At 36.6% G+C, this 19,903-nt stretch overlaps 1 protein-coding gene and 1 long non-coding RNA gene across 2 annotated transcripts; one reads left to right on the top strand and one right to left on the bottom strand.

The window, feature by feature from the left end:
- Positions 1-40: 40 nt before the first annotated feature.
- LOC118273817 (AP-3 complex subunit beta-2) lies at positions 41-18,183 on the bottom strand. The gene is made up of 22 exons (XM_050705711.1): positions 17,946-18,183; positions 17,567-17,674; positions 16,983-17,121; positions 16,379-16,539; positions 15,758-15,901; positions 15,280-15,385; positions 14,599-14,788; positions 13,323-13,432; positions 12,697-12,964; positions 12,145-12,253; positions 9,325-9,436; positions 8,800-9,046; positions 7,548-7,711; positions 6,854-6,951; positions 6,620-6,682; positions 6,107-6,257; positions 5,142-5,310; positions 4,417-4,619; positions 3,534-3,672; positions 2,094-2,203; positions 1,680-1,783; positions 41-1,400 (listed from the first exon to the last, which is right to left on the bottom strand). The coding sequence occupies exons 1-22, from the start codon at positions 18,050-18,052 to the stop codon at positions 1,250-1,252; spliced, it is 3,153 nt and encodes a 1,050-aa protein (XP_050561668.1). The 5' UTR covers positions 18,053-18,183; the 3' UTR covers positions 41-1,249.
- Positions 10,521-11,114, top strand: LOC126912653 (uncharacterized). The gene is made up of 2 exons (XR_007707319.1): positions 10,521-11,013; positions 11,049-11,114. It is a non-coding gene; the product is annotated as an uncharacterized LOC126912653 (long non-coding RNA).
- Positions 18,184-19,903: the final 1,720 nt, after the last annotated feature.

Here is a 19,903-nt window from a genome sequence, read left to right on the forward strand (position 1 = left end):
ATATAAAGTACACTGCATAAGGTAAAATAAACTTCAGATATAGAAGTACAAAGATATTTATTTCATTAGTTTACATAATATAGTATTTAATACATAAGTACTTAGAGTTAGCAGACAGGAAGGATTTCATTCAATTATCTACCTTATCCTATAGGAATAGACTCTATAATTGCATGTGTTGTAGATCACTATTTTTTTCATATATTTTTGTTTTATAGTTTATTAAGATAGACTTTAGCTAACGGCAGTCGTGTGACTAGACAAGAATAAACATAAGAAATGGAATGGACTAAGTACTCGACACTAATTAAATGGTAAAACTAAGTATTTTATTATGTCTTGGGTGAATATAATGATGAAGAAAATCTCTGTTTAACATAACATTACGGTTTGTTCCCAAATGGAGTAGGCAGAGGTGCACATATTACATGTAACACTCACTTTTGACCAGTTAAAGGTTTTGTGTTCCAAGTTGTGGAATCCATAGGCTTGGGATTCTGATCCTGGAAATCTTTATATATATAATTCTTCTGTAAGTGTGTATGTCACTGAACTTCTCTTAAACGACTGGACCGATTTTGATGAATTTTTTTGTGTGTGTTCAAGGGGATCTGAGAATGGTTTAGATTCACAATTTTGTCCGCTGGACAATGCTTTTTTAATTATTTTTTAATTGATTAGTAGTTGTTGATTTTGGAATGTTTTACATTGGATCCGACAAATTTTCAAATTAAAGACGTGTAGACAGGACAACGTCTGTCGGGTCCGCTAGTCTAATATAAGATCTTCCGTCAACGTATAAGGCTCGGCAGTATCCATAAATTCACTGCTAGATTCAGTTCAAATTCTTAGGATATGTCTATCAAAAATGTCAGGTAATTTCAGACTTAATAGATCTAGGTTCCTTAATTTTTTTCATTTTCATATACGAGGCCATAGAAAAATCCTTTTTTCGAACATTTCATACAATCAAGATAAAAACATACATAGAACATACTTTACTAAATAAAGATTACATACATCATTATAACATTAACATATCCATATTATTTATTAACTTTCAGGACCCTTGTAAATTGTCCGACGAGTAAACAATACTCGATCGGCTCTATTCGAGCTCGAAAGTGATCGGATCACCCCGAAAGTAATCGGGCGTGCTCGTAAATGGTAAAATTACCATGAAATCAATGATCAAGATTATTTTTGTAGGCATTTATTTCTGATGAGCAATATAAAGAGGTCTGGTTAGTTAGGTCCTTCCTAAGGCTTGAGCTACTTCGTTGGCGAGGAGTGACGCTATGGCCATGTTGGGGCAGTTGGCAGTGACCCTGGAGCTGGTTTCCTCACTCCTCACTGACAGAAGAACTAGGTCTTGAGAGGACATCATACGACCGGCGAACCTGTGGAGTTAAAATTCGATGTAAAATCTGGTATTAAACTTGAGTTTACATTTGTTTATTGCTGTGAATGATGGTAAATGCAGTTTAGTTTTATATCGGTGCATATGGCACAATAGATTTTGAACCTGAACTTACTTAGTCATAAAGTTGAAAATAATAAAAACAACTCTATTTATACACCGTGAGAGCTTAATATGCCTGTTCAACCACATTGCTTGGCAGTTAGCATTTAGGATTCGACCAACAATTTGTTCCTGTACTAATTTCCCAAACAATTACCTGAGGAAGTCTCCAGTAGACGTGATGGCAGCGAGGTTGGCAGTCTCGAAGACCCGCTTACAGATTAACTGCTCATCTTCCAGTTTCACTGCTTTCTTGTCACACTGCAAAGAAAAGGTGTACATGAGGACAAATTATAACTTTCGTGAGATACATTAAAATTTTAATTAATAATGGTGGTTGATAATAATGATAATGGCTTGAAACTAATCGAGTTCTGCTTGATACTAAGCCACGTCTATACAGTCAAGTGTACACTCACTTTTCACCATTTCTGTTAAAGTCCCATGTAAGCCTATTGCTATACTGGGCACAATTTAATACTCCGTGCTACTACTGAGAATTTTTCCAAAAACTCCTCATACTAAGCCACAGCTTTAAAACAAAAATTTGATCATGATGAATAAAACGTACCTCGGTCATTCCCCTAAGCTTCTTGTGTTCGGAGTCCCACCGCGTCTGGGACATGGTCACTGCCCGCATCAGTTCCCCCACTGGAGGAGTTATTGATATTGGCACTTCACCTGTAATAAATAGATAAATTAATAATTTTGCGAATCACTCGACTGTAAGCGATCAGCGTCGTGCATGGACTATGGACATCGCAACACCAGTAGAGTTATAAGTGCGTTGCCGGCTTGTAAGGCAGTCTTCTTTAGGAATACTCATAATTAGTCCAGTCAAATTAGGAATTCACCTCGGAATTTGAGATACCCAGCTGTAATTTTGTATATACTTGTATATTGACCCCCTAAAACTTGTCTCAAAACCTACATATGGTAGGGTGTAAGCAACCCTTAAAATTCAGGATCAAAGGGCCCAAAAATCGTTTTTTTGCGGTTTTTTCGAAATATCTCATTTCCTATGGGTTTTTGGCAATTGTATTCAATAGCAATATTGTGAAATACAAAATTAAAAACTAATTATGATATCTCGTTCAAACCAATTTTCATTGAAAGTTTCCATTAAAATCTACAGCATATATTTTTTTTAGTTTTCTTACTCACTTATTTTAAAAGTTAGAGGGCAGGACACATTCTGTAGACCTCATTTTTCCACTTTGGAAGCGTCTATCTTTCAAACGATTGATTTTGACGAAAAATGGTTTTAGGAACCATGACGTATTTTTTAATGTCCTATCCATAGACAACCATCACGGATAGGTGAGACGAAAAAAAAATTTTTTGAAGAGATGCAGTGACCGCGCTCTCTCCGCCCTCTATCTCGAAAACGGTTCACCGTATAAAAAAAAAGTTTACACAAAAGTTGTAGAGAATTTTGTATGCTACAATATTGCTATTGAATACAACTACCAAAAACCCATAGGAAATGAGATATTTCGAAAAAACCGCAAAAAAACGATTTTTGGGCCCTTTGACCCTGAATTTTAAGGGTTGCTTACACCCTACCATATGTAGGTTTTGAGACAAGTTTTAGGGGGTCAATATACAAGTATATACAAAATTACAGCTGGGTATCTCGCATTCCGAGATTCTTACCCAATTTAACCTTATTTGACTGGACTAAATGGAGAATGTTAATATTACCTAAATTTAAAAAAATCCTACACATTCTTATATTTAAATAGCTTTAAAACATTATTTATATTGTACTATAACGTCACAGTACAACGTTAATTTTGTATGAGAAATTCAAGTCATTAAAACCATGCATATAATTTGGTCAGTTTTGATTGTACGACAAAACTAAGTATACAGATCAATTCGTTACATCGAGGGCTTCATAGTTACACACATGTCTAAAAACGTTAGACATTCTCCATTTATCGTCCAAATATAGACACGAGTCTAAATTAGAACCTATAAAAGTAATTAAATAGTTTAACCTACATACCTATAGAACTGTTAATAGTGAACTCGATGGGTTGTATGGTGTCTGCGAAGTCGACCCCGAGCATGACGGTGGCGGTGCCGGCGGGGACCAGCATCTGGATGGGGGAGAAGTCGTGGATGCTGCGGGAACCTGTCAGCGTCTGCCGGGAAACATATCAAATGTTATTATATTAATTAAAATATTATAAACTAGCTATTTCCGCGCGGTTTCACCCGCTCTGTTCGGCTCCTATTGATCGTAGCGTGATGTTTTATAGCCTTCCTCGATAAATGGACTATCCAACACAAAAATAATTATTCAAATCGGACCCGTTCCGGAGATTAGCGCGTTCAAACAAACAAACAAACAATCAAACAAACAAACTCTTTAGTTTGTTTGTTGCGATTTATGTTTGTAACTCTTAGGCAAAGCTACTGAACAAAAGATACAACTCTAATACAAGAATTTCAACTTGGAGGATATTAATCTGGGATCACCCACGGTGCTTAATTGCTAAGCACTAGTTTTAATAATATCAGCAACAAGATATCCAATGCCGTCGAAAAAATGCTTTTTCTTTCAAAGCATGCATAGGTACCCAATGACTTCCAGATCGGCTGGTTAATCTGATAGTCGCATTGACGGATAATTTAACATATTTTTTATACAAACTATGTTGAAATATGTGTCACTAACTACCGCACTCAAAGACATAATGGTTACTTGAAACAGTCCTTAGAAATTATTTTCGGAACAAAATCGTTACCAACAAATATTTTAAGTAATCATTAAATTACTCTGAGTACGGCAGTTAGCGTAACAGACTCTTAAACAGCACAGCACACCTCTTATCAATAGACAGCATATTTTAAATTACAATAACTATCAAAAATCTTCAACATACCTTCTTATGCATCCTTATATTAGTGACCTCGCTGTTACTGTGGTTGGTAAACACGAGGTCGAGGGCACACATCTTCTGTGAGAACAAGTGCGGAGCCCTGCTCCACCGGAGACACACGGAGACTCCGCCCCACACCACGCGGGACACCACCTCCGTCACTCCTGGCGCCGTGTACGACGGACCCACCGGGGTTATACTGTCCGCTGTACGAGAATGGATGGTTTGGTTAGTGGGAGAGAAGTAAATATCAAATAATAATAATACAAATGTATTGGTGTATAATAAATTGAACCCTAATATCAGCTACAAGAGGTTCACTTTTGAACAAAGGCTGTTTATTTCAAGTCCAATTTAATAGCTTTTATAATGTCTAAGGAAAATATTCTATGAATACTGTATGAAATAACTTAACTGTTACATAATATTTTTGGATTCTTTTGTGACTATTATGTTATCGACCTACTCACGTAACTGTTTGACAAGGAACTCGATTACTTTCAAATATAAATATGAGCCTCTATCATGGCTTGAAACTAGTCGAGATCCTCATCAAACAGTTACGTGAGTAAGCTGATAACATAATAATTAATTTAGTATAGTATATGTCTCACGAAAGTTAGTAATAGAATTAAAATTTATTCGAGGATTCGGATTTTAAGACACTTTTTGCTTGGCAATTGCACTTGGGAAACTAAAACCATAAATGCATAATTTCCTTCACTTACCATCCCCAATCCCCTGCGGAGCTAAGCTGGGCGGAGACAGGAACCCCCCACAAGTGGGCGTCATAGTGGGCAACGAACTCGCTACCTCGTCTAACTCTAACAAGAGTTCCAAGTTCGATTTCTCATTCTTCTTCGGTCCTTCTTTAGGTGGCGCTGGTTGTGCATTTTGCTAAAACATTTAAAATAGTAGAAATTAAGTATTTGATTATTATTCTGTGTAGAGTTTATGAAAATTAAGTGGAAGTAAACGGAATTAAAATGCTAGCATATTTACAAAATAATTACAAAGCACTAATGAAACACAAAGCACGCTGTAAATATATTTTCATGACGTATTTTAACATGTAATGAATGAAATATTTAAAATATATACACAATTAACATATAATACATAAAATAAAAACATACAGTATATAAAAAATATAGCAAAAAAAGGTAAGAAAGAAATAAAAACCAAAGAATATACCAAAATAAATTTATTTCTACAATAAATTAATACAGCTAAATAAACTACATATAAATAAATAAATAAATAACTACACAATATACAATAACATACCCAGACTAGATAAAACTAGAGCATAATATCTAAACACAGCTATAAACCCCTTTTTAAAGTAATAGGGATGATGATACCATAAAATTATTACATGTACCAAAAGTTTTGCTATTTTTTTTGTGGTAAGTGAACTATGTTTTGATAAACTTCGTATATATATAAGTATATATTGGACTCGTAGTTATTAAAGAAATATTTTTTTGATAGTGTCTCCAGTACCCTTAGTACGAGTTTGTTTTATTCATACTACATACATATCAAAGTCATACTAAAGGTACAGGGGAGAACATTGAGATCACTCACACACTAACAGAAAAAATATCTTCATCATTCCTATTACAAACCTTATACCAAAGAAATAAAGTCTAAGTTCCTCCACCTACAACAACACATCTACTTCACATACCTTTTTGTCGCGACTAACTTCATTTTTCTTAGGAGCCTCGTCCTCGCTGCTGTCTGCCGATTCGGACGAGCCATCCGATTCGCTGTCCGATCCGCTTTCCGATTCGCTGTCCGATTCACTATCCGATGTGCCTGAGTTCGATGACCTTGACCTATGATGGAAAGAGTATTTTAAATTTTCATATAAACTAGCTTTTGTTAGTCACTTTGCTCGCGTTTTGTAGGTAGGTTAGGTATCACAAACGCGTTGTAGAGCATATAGGTCTGTTAAAGTGTCGTTTTCATAGACGAGGGTTTACCGAAAAGAATTGCGTAGTCAAACATTGCTTTAAGTCTTCCAAACTCTCATTTATCAGATAAAGTAGGGAAATATCTATACTTTGGAACGAGCACCTAGCTTCGCTGACAGACAGACTGAAGGACAATATGACGTTCCAAAGGTGTTTAATTAAGGATTAACTGATATAAATGCTTTGACTTTGAAAATATTTGAAGTATAATAAGTTAAACTCACCTATAGTTATTAGTTTCTTTTACTGGCTTTTCTTGTTTCTTCTCTTCTGCGTTGCTCTCCTCCCTAAGAAGGAAAAATGCAAAAAGTGGAAGTATAAAATTTACTATAAAACTGCAGAAAAAAAGGAATAAACAATGGAATTAAAATATAAATAATCTTCCTTTGTATTCAAAAGCTCAAGAATCACTAAGTTCATTAGTAAATTATGTTTACATTTTATTGTACGATACTCACTCATCCTCCGAAGACTCCTCAGAGCTGCTACTGCTTGAGGAAGAGGATCCAGACCCTGATCCACTGCTCTCCGGCTCCGAGTAGAAACTCTTGTTTTTCTGTCAACATCATTTATGTTTGAATACAACATTTTATATTATTTTGAAACAAATCAGAAGATAGGATTAGAAGGAGAAGAAAAAGAATAGTTTCTTAATACTGAACTGGTGCCCAATCTAGCGAAAACTTGAGCAGAAAAACTTCCTATTACAACATAATAGATGGCACTGAACTAAAGTTTCTGCTTCAATTTTTAATAAGACATGAATCAGAACGTAGTACAAATAATTGTTTTATTCTGCTATATAATATACTAAACGATTTTTTTTAATCCTCTTAATCATAATATAAAGAGGTTTTTGAAATGTTGGTGTACATTGACATTATGGCACATAATGCCAATGTACACCAACACTTCACAATTTATGTTGTAAGTCACCTTGTAATAGATGGTGAGCCTATTGTCATATACCGGGCACATTTCCAGACTCCGTGCTACTACTGAGAAATTTAAAAAAACCGAAAAAAGCCCAGTAATACTAGAAGTCGAGACCCCTTGCCCGGTCGTTACACTTGCAACCACTCGGCCAACGAGGCAGTCTATATATAATGAAAATCTCCACTTACAATACGTACTTTATCTAAGTACTCTCACCTGTGTATCATCGTGGTTATCAACGGGAGTATCGATCTTGCCAGTGCCCAGTTCCCTGAGATGTCCGGCGACGGTCTCCCTGGGCGCGGGCGGCAGCGGCCTGTACCCGGCCGCCGCCGACCCGATGTACTGCGACAGGGACCCCACCGTGAACCCACCGCGGTCTGGGGGGACACATATTGTCGTTACATTGTTTCTACATATAATATACAACTAGCTACTTCCGCGCAGTTTCACCCGCTCTGCTTGGCTCCTATCGATATAAGCGTGATATTTTATAGCCTTATAACCTTCCTCGGTAAATGCGCTATCCAACACAAAAAGAATTATACTAATCGGACTAGTAGTTCCGGAGATTAGCGCGTTCAAACAAACAAACAAACTCTTCAGCTTTATAATATTAGTATAGATAGATAGGTAAATGATCAAATAATGTATCAGAGATATTGTAAAAAACATTTTTTTTAAAAGAGTAACGATGGAGTTTCTTGCTCGTTCTTCTCCATTCGAAGCAACACTTTGGAACGAGCGCCTAGCTTCACTGACAGACAGACTGACGGACAATTCAATTTGACGTTTCAAAAGTGCCTTATTTAGGATTAATTGAAATAAATGCTTTGACTTTGACTTTGACATACAAAGTGTCACTAATGCCCGAATACTCAAACGCTACTAAATTTTAAGACGCTCTCAAAACAGGTTTTATCCCTATCAATTCTTTATAAAATAACAGAGATAGCACGATATTTAAATACAACTTAAAATTGAGTAACATTTCAGTATTCGGGCGTTAGTTTTACAGGTATATTAATTAGGCGTGAAATATTTATTATAAACTAGTCACTAGTAACTAGTGCTTGCGGCAACATTCCCACATGCTCGCGTTCCCATAGCATATAATGTAGCCCATGTGTTATTCCAGATTACAATCTATCCCTGTTCTAAATTTCATTCTGATCCTTTGAGCAGTTTTGACGGGATTGAGTAACAAACATACACACAAACACCCACTCCCACAAACTTTCGCATTTATAAATTAGTGAGACATGAAACATGTTTTGCAAATGGTCCGAAACACAATTAAGCTATTTAAAAGAAAAAACTAGCACTTGCCCATAACTAGTCACAAGCTATTGTTCAGTCTGTTGTCAAGTTTAGTCACCATTGACATAATACACCATCTTACTCCATACTAGCACTTCTAATCACTAAAAAACCTTTCAAAACATCTTTAAAAACTAAAATCACTCACCTTTAAAACTACTCTGGATATCGGGCTTCGGTTTCTCAGGCAAGAATATCTCAGCAACGTAATTATTCAGTTGTTTGCCGGGCTGAGGTTCAATGAACCGCCGCAGCATTCGCGCGCGGTCTCTGACGTCATAGCTGACGTCATACCGTGCGAGAGAGACAACGTATCGACACATCGGTAACGTGTCCGGTTGGGTTATTGACAGTTTTACTGCTAGAGATAGTAGTTGTAGCTTTACTAGCTCGTCCTGTAAGGAAAATTGAGTTTTGTAGTTGTGGTAGTAAGGTTGGGTTTGCGTTGTGTTTTGAGTGATTGAAAATGTAGATAGACTACCATTTTTAACATCTTAAAATTGCTTTAGTGTTTGTTGTCATAATTTAATCGAATAGTTGGAAAAATGTCAACATAAAAATAAAGTTATCAGGAGATGAATTTAAAAGTTGTAGTGTTGGAGTGAGCAATGCTTTTTCAAAGAGAAATAGAGGTGAAAAGAAAGACAAATAATAATAATTAGAGGCTGTATACCTGGTCAGCGAAGTTGTGTGCCATATGCGCGAGTATGGCGGCGGCCCGCGGGTGTCGCGCGCCGTGCTCCGCCACCAACCATACCCCCGCCGCGCGGGCCGCGCCGCCCAGTCTGCGGGGGGAGGGGGATATAATAAGTATACAATTTACTTACTATACAATGTGATAGGGGTTCAACCCCCCCATATTATTTTTTGTCGATAAAATTAGATGTAGTACTCAGCCCTAACGGGTTAGAAGTCTCACCCCTATTAGTATAAGCGCTGGCAACGTTTTTGAGAGAGCATTTCAAGAAGGCCAGTTTTTAGATATATTATGTCTCTCAGTCTCCCAGACATCATACGGGCTATCTGGCACCTGGTAGTCGTTGCGTTCATCAGTGCGCATCGCATTTGTACAGGTAAAATTTCAATTTGTCAAACCATTTTAAGAAGTTATTTTTTATTATTTTTTTTTTATTGAACTTATAGTAACATGAATCTCTTATTGCCAGGCATTTTTCATGTTGTTTAAGGTCTGCCAGGCGCCAATTTTGAATTAACAAAAAAAATTTTTTCAAATCATTTTAGTATGGCTGAAATTTTAGTATGATGTTATTTAAGTAAGAAAAGACCCAAAATTAATTTGCCAAGCAGTTATTCGGTTGTTAACCTTCAGCCAGACCGATCTAAAACTGAAAAATGATGTAGTATCATTTCGCTTGGTCTAGAAATATTTGTCGAACGAATTACAGAGAAAGGGATTAAACAACCGGCCAAGTGCGAGTCGGACTCGCCCATGAAGGGTTCCGTAGCAGCAAGTAGACGACTAAATAAAAAAGTTATAAAATAACTTGGTTTTACATAGTGTTTTTATGAACGACAAAGTTATATTTGTGATTTTGGAAAATGTTTTATTTCTTAAAAACTAATAATGGTATGTTCAAACCAATTTTAGTTGAAACATTTTATTGAAATGTATAGCATATATTTTTTTTAATTTCCTCACTTTCTTATTTTAAAAGTTAGGGGGGGGTACACTCATTTTTCCACTTTGGAAGCGTCTAACTTTCAAACGATTGATTTTGACGAAAAATGGCTTTAGGAACCTTAATGTCTTTTTTAAAGACCTATCCATAGACACCCATCACGGATATGTTAGCTGAAAAATTTTTTTTTAAATCAGTTCCATGTATGGAGTGAAATGTCATGTCTCAAGTATAAAAATAAACATAAAATTGAATGGTTACATGAAAATTAAGGATAATTATTATGTTATCGGCTTACTCACGTAACTGTTTGACGAGGAACTCGACTAAAGTTGAAGATGAGCTTCTAGCATGGCTAGAAACTAGATATCTTAATTTTGTACAAAAATAAATCAGTATTTTGATACCGTATTAATTTACGAATTAATTTGATAGTTTTTAGGGTTCCGTAGCCAAATGGCAAAAAACGGAACCCTTATAGATTCGTCATGTCTGTCTGTCTGTCTGTCTGTCCGTCTGTCTGTCCGTCCGTCCGTATGTCACAGCCATTTATTTCCCAAACTGTTGGGCCTACAAAGTTGAAACTTTGTAGGTTGATGTGTTTCGGTAACCGCTATTCGAATTTTGAATAAAAATTAATAAATTTAAAAATTTAAGGGGGCCACTCCATACATGGAACTGATTTAAAAAAAAATTTTTTTCAGCTAACATATCCGTGATGGGTGTCTATGGATAGGTCTTTAAAAAAGACATTAAGGTTCCTAAAGCCATTTTTCGTCAAAATCAATCGTTTGAAAGTTAGACGCTTCCAAAGTGGAAAAATGAGTGTACCCCCCTCTAACTTTTAAAATAAGAGAGTGAGGAAATTAAAAAAGAATATGCTATACATTTCAATAAAATGTTTGAACTAAAATTAGTTTGAACAAGATACCATTATTAGTTTTTAAGAAATAAAACATTTTCCAAAACCACAAATATAACTTTGTCGTTCATAAAAACACTATGTAAAACCAAGTTATTTTATAACTTTTTTATTTAGTCGTCTACTTGCTGCTACGGAACCCTTCATGGGCGAGTCCGACTCGCACTTGGCCGGTTGTTTAATCCCTTTCTCTGTAATTCGTTCGACAAATATTTCTAGACCAAGCGAAATGATACTACATCATTTTTCAGTTTTAGATCGGTCTGGCTGAAGGTTAACAACCGAATAACTGCTTGGCAAATTAATTTTGGGTCTTTTCTTACTTAAATAACATCATACTAAAATTTCAGCCATACTAAAATAATTTGAAAAAAATTTTTTTTTTAATTCAGAATTGGCGCCTGGCATAGCTTAAACAACAATAAAAATGCCTGGCAATAATAGATTCATGTTACTATAAGTTCAATAAAAATAATAATAATAAAAAATAACTTCTTAAAATGGTTTGAAAAATTGAAATTTTACCTGTACAAATGCGATGCGCACTGATGAACGCAACGACTACCAGGTGCCAGATAGCCCGTATGATGTCTGGGAGACTGAGAGACATAATATATCTAAAAACTGGCCTTCTTGAAATGCTTGTTTTTTCGACGTTGCTAGCTCTCGTACCATATCACATTGTATATGGTTTCATTAGATAACGTGGCTTTGCTGTCGCCTGTATCATATTTACTTTCATCAGTTTATTACTACAAAAGACTACATCTGAAAGACTAGACGTAATAACATCATAATAAAACATTGGTGTTGCACAAGGTTCAACATTAGGTCCAACGTTAAAATATCGGTGTTCCACAGGGTTCAGTTTTGGGTCCAACGCTGTTATTGTATTACATAATAAAGTAATTAACATATGTAAGTGTCTGACCTGTCAGCCCGCAGTAGTTTGGCGGCGCGAGCGACGGCGGCGCGGGCCGAGGTGGCCCCCCCACCCACCACTCGCTTCACTACCACCACTGCCTCACATACCACCCATTCTGGGGGACAAATTATTTATTTATTGCAAACTGAATCAACAATACATGGAAGCAAAGAAAACGAATTTTCATTTCGTGATAAATATTTTCTGATACAAGATTTTTTTATGCCGTGTAGGGTTCTTTAAACTGAAAATAAAAACACTAGTGCCTCTGTTTCTTTGCTCCCAATTAAAATAAGCAATATTTGGTCTAGAAAGAGTAGTAGAGTTAAAGTGCATCAAAACTCTAGCTCTTAAATTTAAACATCAATGTCGAGATAAAACTAATCCAATAAAGTGCCAAAGTAACAGACTTTGATTTCAAAACTATAATTTTTAGTATTAACCAAAACTTTTTCAATACAACATACAAGCAGTCTTAATAAAAGTTATCATAGAGCTTTAAAAATACTTTATCTATTACTTATACCTATAATAAAATCCACTAACACAAAAACTCACCATCTTTACTCGACAACAAATGAAGTAATCCATTCAAGCAGGTCTCAGTCTCGGAATGTATGGCGACGGCGAGCCTGCCTATAGCCTGTATCGTAGCCCCGGCGAACGCCTTGTCGCTACAAGTGACATACGTCTGAAACTCCCGCAGTATCACCCCGGCACTTGCCTCGGTAGCTAGATTGGTTAGAATCTCCAATTTTAGCAGTTTAATGTGTGTGGGGTCCGAGTTGCGCACGAAGAAAGATTTTAGGAATGGTTCGAATAGTGTCTGTGGAAGAAATTGTTTAGATTACAATGGATACAAGTTTTTTTAAGTATAATAGATTAGCCTTTTTACTGAAACCCGCGGTCATGACACGCCCCAACTTATTGTAGCACGGTCCCACCATAAATCCAGTGGACCACCTATATGGTGTTCCACTGGGTTTTAAATGTACTGGGTTGTAAATTCAATACTTGTGAAATAGAGCGACATAGCACGTAAAATGACGACGTTTTAGTTGCAGTCTTAGTTAGGCTTTAAAAACTATTAATTGCTTTCATAAACGATAACAATATCAGTTAGTCATTTAAAATGCAATCTTTTTTATCGCTGCAATAAGGTTTATTTTCGTATAGAAACTTACCCGTCTGGTAACAGTAAGCGCAGCTATAGAGTTGAGTACGACACTCTGTACTTCCAGTGGCGCGCGCAGGAGTCGAACCATGGCCTTGGCGACTGGTGGTAGCTCTTGAGCTAGAATTACACAATGGAAACTAATCAATATAGTTTTTATATCTCTGTGTTGAGTGGAAGAAGGCTAGGGAGGCTTTTGCCTTGCAGTGGGCCGACCACGGCTAAAAATAAATAAAATGTATATTTTTCTGTTCGATATTCGGTCCAAGGACGTGTTAATTAAAGGACTTCGGCTACTTTAAGTAAAACTAGTCGTTACAATACATTTGATTAAAATAATATCTTTATTAGGCTTACTAGATGGCGCTAGCAACGCTATTGGTCCTGTTCATTCAATAGATAGTTATAATATATTATTCAATTTTATAAATATATTAGCTTATCTTTATTAAAAACTAGCTGACCCGCGCAACTTCGTTTGCGTGTATCCCGCTACTTCGACAAATACAGTCAACGCATGCCCCCGCCGCCGCGGCCGGCCCGTACCGTGCCGCAATACTAATATCGTGATATCTCCTAAACTATATGTCTAAATAACACACTGTGAACTGCAAAAATAATCTAAATTAAATGCTCGTGATGATGAACTTACTTATTATGATAAGGATATATGTATTATTGGTTATATCACCAGTTAAACATCACCCAACGAATTAAATGTTTTTTTAATACAGAAAAGTAGCTTTTGTGACTTAAATAAAAAAGCTGGATATATGTCATCGCGGACTTTTTTTGTAGAACTAATAAAGACCAATGTTTTTGCTATACATTGTTCTTACTTGTATCCAACGGTATAAGCGGCGCACGCATCATTTCTTGGACATAAATCGCTATAACTCAGCTAATATAGTTTCAATGTATTTCAATTATATATAAAAACCTGTCGGAGAAAATACTCTTTCTATTAGTGAAAACCGCATCAAAATCCGTTGCGTAGTTTTAAAGTTTTATGCATACGAAGGGACTACAGACAAAATGGGCGACTTTGTTTTATACTATGTATAGATCACAGTTTGCTCACATATATGAATGGAGAAAAGCTCTACTAGTTTCGAGTCACAGAGGTACTCTTGATCATAGTGAATTTAGTATGTCTCACGATAGTTATTATAAGAGTATTAGCTTATCAGCTAAGAAATTACTAAACAGTCTGTTGGACAAAACATTTTAGACTGACTATAAACTGAGGTACAATGACCTTTTATTCCCACTCCCCCCCTACATACCGGGTCCACAATGGTAGAAGAGCTGTGCGACTGCGAGAACAACTCCTGAGTTCCTGCTCTGCAGCAGCGGCTTGGCGGCGCGCAGCAGCAGGCGGTGGTCGTGGTCCAGCGCGGGGGGGGAGCGCCGCCCCCCGCCTGAACTGTCCGACTCGTAGAACGGCTTGTCCGTGTCGCTGTCGCTTGAATATTTCTGCGACGAAACAGTTTACTTGTATAATATAGTCATTTGATTACGCGACATCCTGTATGAGCTAGACGCGAAGGCGAGGCGTTGCGGTGTGACGCGAAGGCGAGGCGTTGCGGTGTGACGCGAAAGCAACAAAATGTAGAAATGTATTGACGTGATCTGCGTCACCAACCAGACGTGAGACACGGTGTGGCGCGAACGCGATCAATTGCCTTGATATTTTCACGCGAACTGGACGCGGTGCTGTCACGCTACACATTCGCTTCTAAATCGCTCAAGCGTTAGTCATAGTTGTCAACATGTCAGTCACTTGTTGGTCCCGTACAAAGGTCTACCTAAAATAGTTATCTCCTTACCCCACCCTTTTTCTATACAACAGCAAAGATGCAATAAAATAGACAATGTTGAGCCTTTTATTTCACCCTAAAATACCCACGCCACATAGCGCTGGATAAGCGGTCCTGTGACATAAAAGTATCTTAAATTTCACTTACCTCAGTGTTGGGGTCCGCGAAGCATGTCTTAGCGTACACGGTGAGCACATTGAGTAGAGTCAGCTGACCCCATTCATCTACATCTGCTAATAGGGAGCACAGTTTCCTGCAAAATAAAAACATTCCTTTTATTTACGCGAGAAGACTGGTGACTAGAATTGGGTAGTTTCTTAGGTCAAAAATAAATTATTTTGACATTTCAATATAATAAAATATCCCAAAATAATCGTACTTTCATTCATTAATTTGACGATATACTTATTTATTTAATTTTAGAGAAGTAAGTATGCTATTTGACGCAAACAAATCATGACGTCATAAGTTGTGATCTCCTACAAAATTCATAGAAAAGTAACGTTTTTGACATTTTGATAAAAGTATTGAATTTGACTAGTTGGAAACTACCGTATTTCAGCTATTTCTCTGGTTAAGACCATTTTCAATGTAAATAAAGACATTGGTTTCAAGTTCTATTTACCTGTAACTCCTATGTATAAGGCTCATACGTTCCCCACACACTTCTGAGAAGGCCATGGCCGCCGAGCCGACGACGAGCGGCGCTTTATCTGACAGTAACTTGTCTATTATTGAAACTAACTCCTCTTTCTGTTCCGGATCCAAGCTGTTGGGAGAAAAGGAAAAAGATTAGTATTAATCTATTTGCTACCCTTCTTGCCTTCTGCAAAAACTAAAACTAACTCCTCTTTCTGTTCCGGATCCAAGCTGTTGGGAGAGAAAGGAAAAGTTTATTATTATCTATTTGCTACCCTTCTTGCCTTCTGCAAAAAATATGTAAGTATATTTTAGTTTTGTCTTTTTGAATTAAAGTAAAGCGAAGTTTGAGTTAGCAGAGTATTGCTACACAAAGATACAGAGATATTACATGACTACATTAATTTAATATTGCTTGTCTATAACTAGTCTAAATAATTAGGAATTAACTATTTCTGAAGCCCTTTTCACTTGGTTCGATTTCCCAATTGCTGATGCTGGAATAATATAAGATTACATACATGGCACGTTAATATTCACTTCCAGATAGCTGTTACTGCCTAACCGACATTTTGAGTGTGTAAAAAACCTCTTGGAAATGACTTACCTATACAACTTAGGTATAGCATGAGCAGCAGTCTTCCTGACATAAGGCGACATGTCACTGGCAGAGTCTCTGATGGCCAGCATCACTATAGGCACGATCATTGGCACGCGGATGGATGAGAGCACTCGCAGAGCACTGGCTCGGATTAACTGGTTTGGGTCCTGAAGACATCATAATTATATTTGGGTTAGTAAGATAAAATGAGAATGCAATATTCCTAAACATAAGCCATAATAAGTGTTAAAACACACTAAATAAGAATGGTTCTGGTACGGAGTGGTTTCAAATTGCCATCTCCAGCCCAGCTCGCTAGCGGCGTGCAGTAAGCACGTGTCGCGCGCACTACTTTTTTATGACTTAAAGTTCAGACAAGTATGCAATCCGATCTCCCAAATAATTTTTTAGTTGCACTAATAAGTTTTAGGACAAATAACTAGGAAATAAAAAGTAGGTCATCTACGGTGTTTCAGAATAGGTCTACTCTTGACAAGCAACATTTCTTTTTTCTAGTGAATTGAAGAATGACCATCACAATCAATTTAATTGGAACTGCACCATAATTTTCTCATGATATGTAGCAACAGGTTGGTATGATAGTGATTACCTTCAAAGCTCTCTGGAAGGTGCTGATGGACAGCAGAGCGAGGTCCTGTTGCTCCTCAGCATACCTCACCAGGTACACATACACCAACTTCTTTACTTCTATGTTCTTGGACACCACATTCTTTACTACTGCTGGAAATCTGGACAATTTTAAACAAATTAGTGAGGTTTTTAGACAAATATTATTAATCAATTTGTTGCTTTACAATGAAGTTGTAAAATTGGTTCAAAATTAATATTTTGTTTTGCTTGGATGTTTATCCGTCAAGCATGCTGAAACTACAGAATGGATTTTGATATGGTATCCAGACAGGATTTGAGCCGACTTCGGTGATAAGATGTTTTTATCCCACGGGAATAGGGGTGAAGTCACTGGCAGAAACTAATTGTTTAAAATTATAGACACTTTTGGCATCCTCAATTAATGTATATAATAGTGATTAAGACTTCAGTTTTATGTGTGGATATGGCATTATTTACCTTACACTGACATTGATAATCAGCTATGATGCAAAGTATAAATATTGGTTATATTACTCTGTTCTGTTCCATTGTATGGGTATAGATTCTTGTTGCAATACTTACAAGTCTGAAGCGTCCCTTCCCTTGGCGATCATGCCAATGATTCTCTTCATAGCCTCCAGTTTCAGCGAGTCTTTGGATCCATCTAACATGACTTTCAGATCTTCATTTCTGTAACATAAAAATTATATATTTTACTTCACTTTTAACTAAGTAGGGGTAGTGAAGACGTTATCATTGTTTATGAAACTAAACGATTTCTTATAAAAATACTGTGTCATCTATAGGATTATGTTATTTGTGTTACAATTTAAAGTGATTTGTTATAACAACGAATTCAAGTCTAAGAACAACTGCTACACACTAAAATGTGAAGGTAAATTAATATGAGGGTGTTATTAAATAGGTTTTAGTTACTAAAATACATAAAACATTCACGTACTTCTTATAATCTGGTTGGAAAAACGCCCCAGAAGCTGGGTCGTTTGCCGGGTATTCCACCTCACCCATCACCACTTTATCATTATTATAAGATGTTGTCGCCGACATTTTGGACAAAACAACACTGTTAACACTTTAATAAACACTTCTTCTTATTTAAATGTTTGCGTCTAAACTTTTTTAATCAAAATTCAGTGAAATCGCATCTTTCATACATTTTTATGACATTGACAGTTAGTTGTTGACGTTGAACAAGCAATGTTCTGTCAAAGTTACGTTCCGTTTTCTGCAGTTATTTGTAGTTGACCTACTTTAGATTCTTTTGATTAAAAATGTTAAACAAAATGTTAAGTTACGCACATTTTCTTTTATAATGAAGTTAAAAATTTAAATGATTTATTAAAAAAGCATAAAACTATTATTATGTGACATATTTTATTTTTCAAATGAATAAGTAGCGGTGTTCCCACTAACCCGCCCACGTATCTATAAATAAAGACTTAGTTAGGAGACTTAGTTCTGTAACTTTGTTAGGAGTCTAGTGTCCTTGGAGACCCAGTTAGTGCCAATCAAGTACAAGTTAGTAACATTTTAAAGATCTTTAAGTAAAAACTATATGACCTTGGTAATACTTTGCGGGCAGGGCCCAAGCAGAAAAGACAGCTCATAAAGGAAGCTCATAATAAAATTATTTATTGTTCTTATACAAAATTTTAATCACAATTTCAAGAAATAAAATAATAACAATGCTATTATTTTCTTCTCTTATAAAGGCCTGAAGGTCAACTCCTTCCTTTGTTACTAGAGTTGATTTTATTGTGCGTGTCCGTTTCATTGAAGTAGCTACCCTACCTACGTACTTCCGCCCTCGGAATAGACCTCCAGGCATTCGTCCTTCGCCCTTCGCTAGCATTGACATTGTGTTTATGGTCCGTGCCATTGTAATGTCCGGTCGACGTTGACCCCTGCCCACAATAACAATGCCGTGTTACTCACAAATAAAAATGTATTGTTCAGAGGTATTAGTATGAGTTTGCTTTACGTTTAACGAGATCGAAACGAGAGGGTATAAAGCGCTTTGATGGTTCATTAGAGCCTGGCTGACTCAAGGAACCAATTCCAAAAATCAGTACCATTAGTATGAGTTTGGTTGACGTTTACCGAAATCGAAAAAGCGTGTCCGAATGAACTAACCAATCAGAGCGCCGAACGCAGGCTTGTTTAAGTCTTTGACTGCCAATAAAAAACTGTTGAAGGCAATTTTTCCGCTAACGTCGGTCTCCGGTGACCACCACGGCGTTCAATGTGTTAAACGTAAAACAAACTCACAATAAGCCCTCACAAAATTGACTATGAGTAGATTTTACTATTTTAGACTTTGCTACGAGAGTAATTAAGTTGATAATGGATGACAGGATTGTAACTTTAAATAAAAATATCTTGTATTTATTTGTTTAACCTTTAATGTCCTTACGTTGGTAGGTAATTGGTTGTGGACATGACAATAAGCAGTTTTCTAATAATTATGAACACAACACCCACTTTAAAAGGTAGAAGTTATTGTTACGGCCCCTTATCGCAGCTTGACTCAGAGTGAAATAATTCGAAATGAAACATAACCATCAGACATATTATATAAGTAAAGATATTTTTGTACCTAACAATATAATACGGTCTGGTTAAGTGTGAATAATCATCATGATCCAATGACTTCTTCCGTGTTGGGCGAAGCAAGAGGGGGTGTCAGACTTACTGACTAAAAGCCACCCCGTTCCTACTCCTGTCCTTCGAGCCGATACCAGGGATCTGGAAGAACCTTTAGAAGGCACTTTGCTTTTAAGTAGGAAGTCTAGTCTATTATGGGGCCCTAGGTAAGTAGGTACACCAGCTGCCTACTGTAGCATGAAATGCCGTATTTTCCAGTCATATTTGAGAGCTTCCGCAATCAAGGTAGATTTT

The sequence above is a fragment of the Spodoptera frugiperda genome, chromosome 3 (genome assembly GCF_023101765.2).
Source record: "Spodoptera frugiperda isolate SF20-4 chromosome 3, AGI-APGP_CSIRO_Sfru_2.0, whole genome shotgun sequence".
Taxonomy (NCBI): Eukaryota; Metazoa; Arthropoda; class Insecta; order Lepidoptera; family Noctuidae; genus Spodoptera; species Spodoptera frugiperda.

What these genes read in the sequence shown, in the direction of transcription:
- LOC118273817 (XM_050705711.1), bottom strand. Translation starts at nt 18,052, where the DNA reads ATGTCGGCGACAACATCTTATAATAATGATAAAGTGGTGATGGGTGAG. An exon ending in AAAGAAACTAATAACTATAG is followed by an intron (nt 6,258 to 6,619) that starts GTGAGTTTAACT and finishes TTTCCATCATAG; the next exon opens with GTCAAGGTCATCGAACTCAG. An exon ending in CACTATTAACAGTTCTATAG is followed by an intron (nt 2,204 to 3,533) that starts GTATGTAGGTTA and finishes TATTTATTACAG; the next exon opens with GTGAAGTGCCAATATCAATA.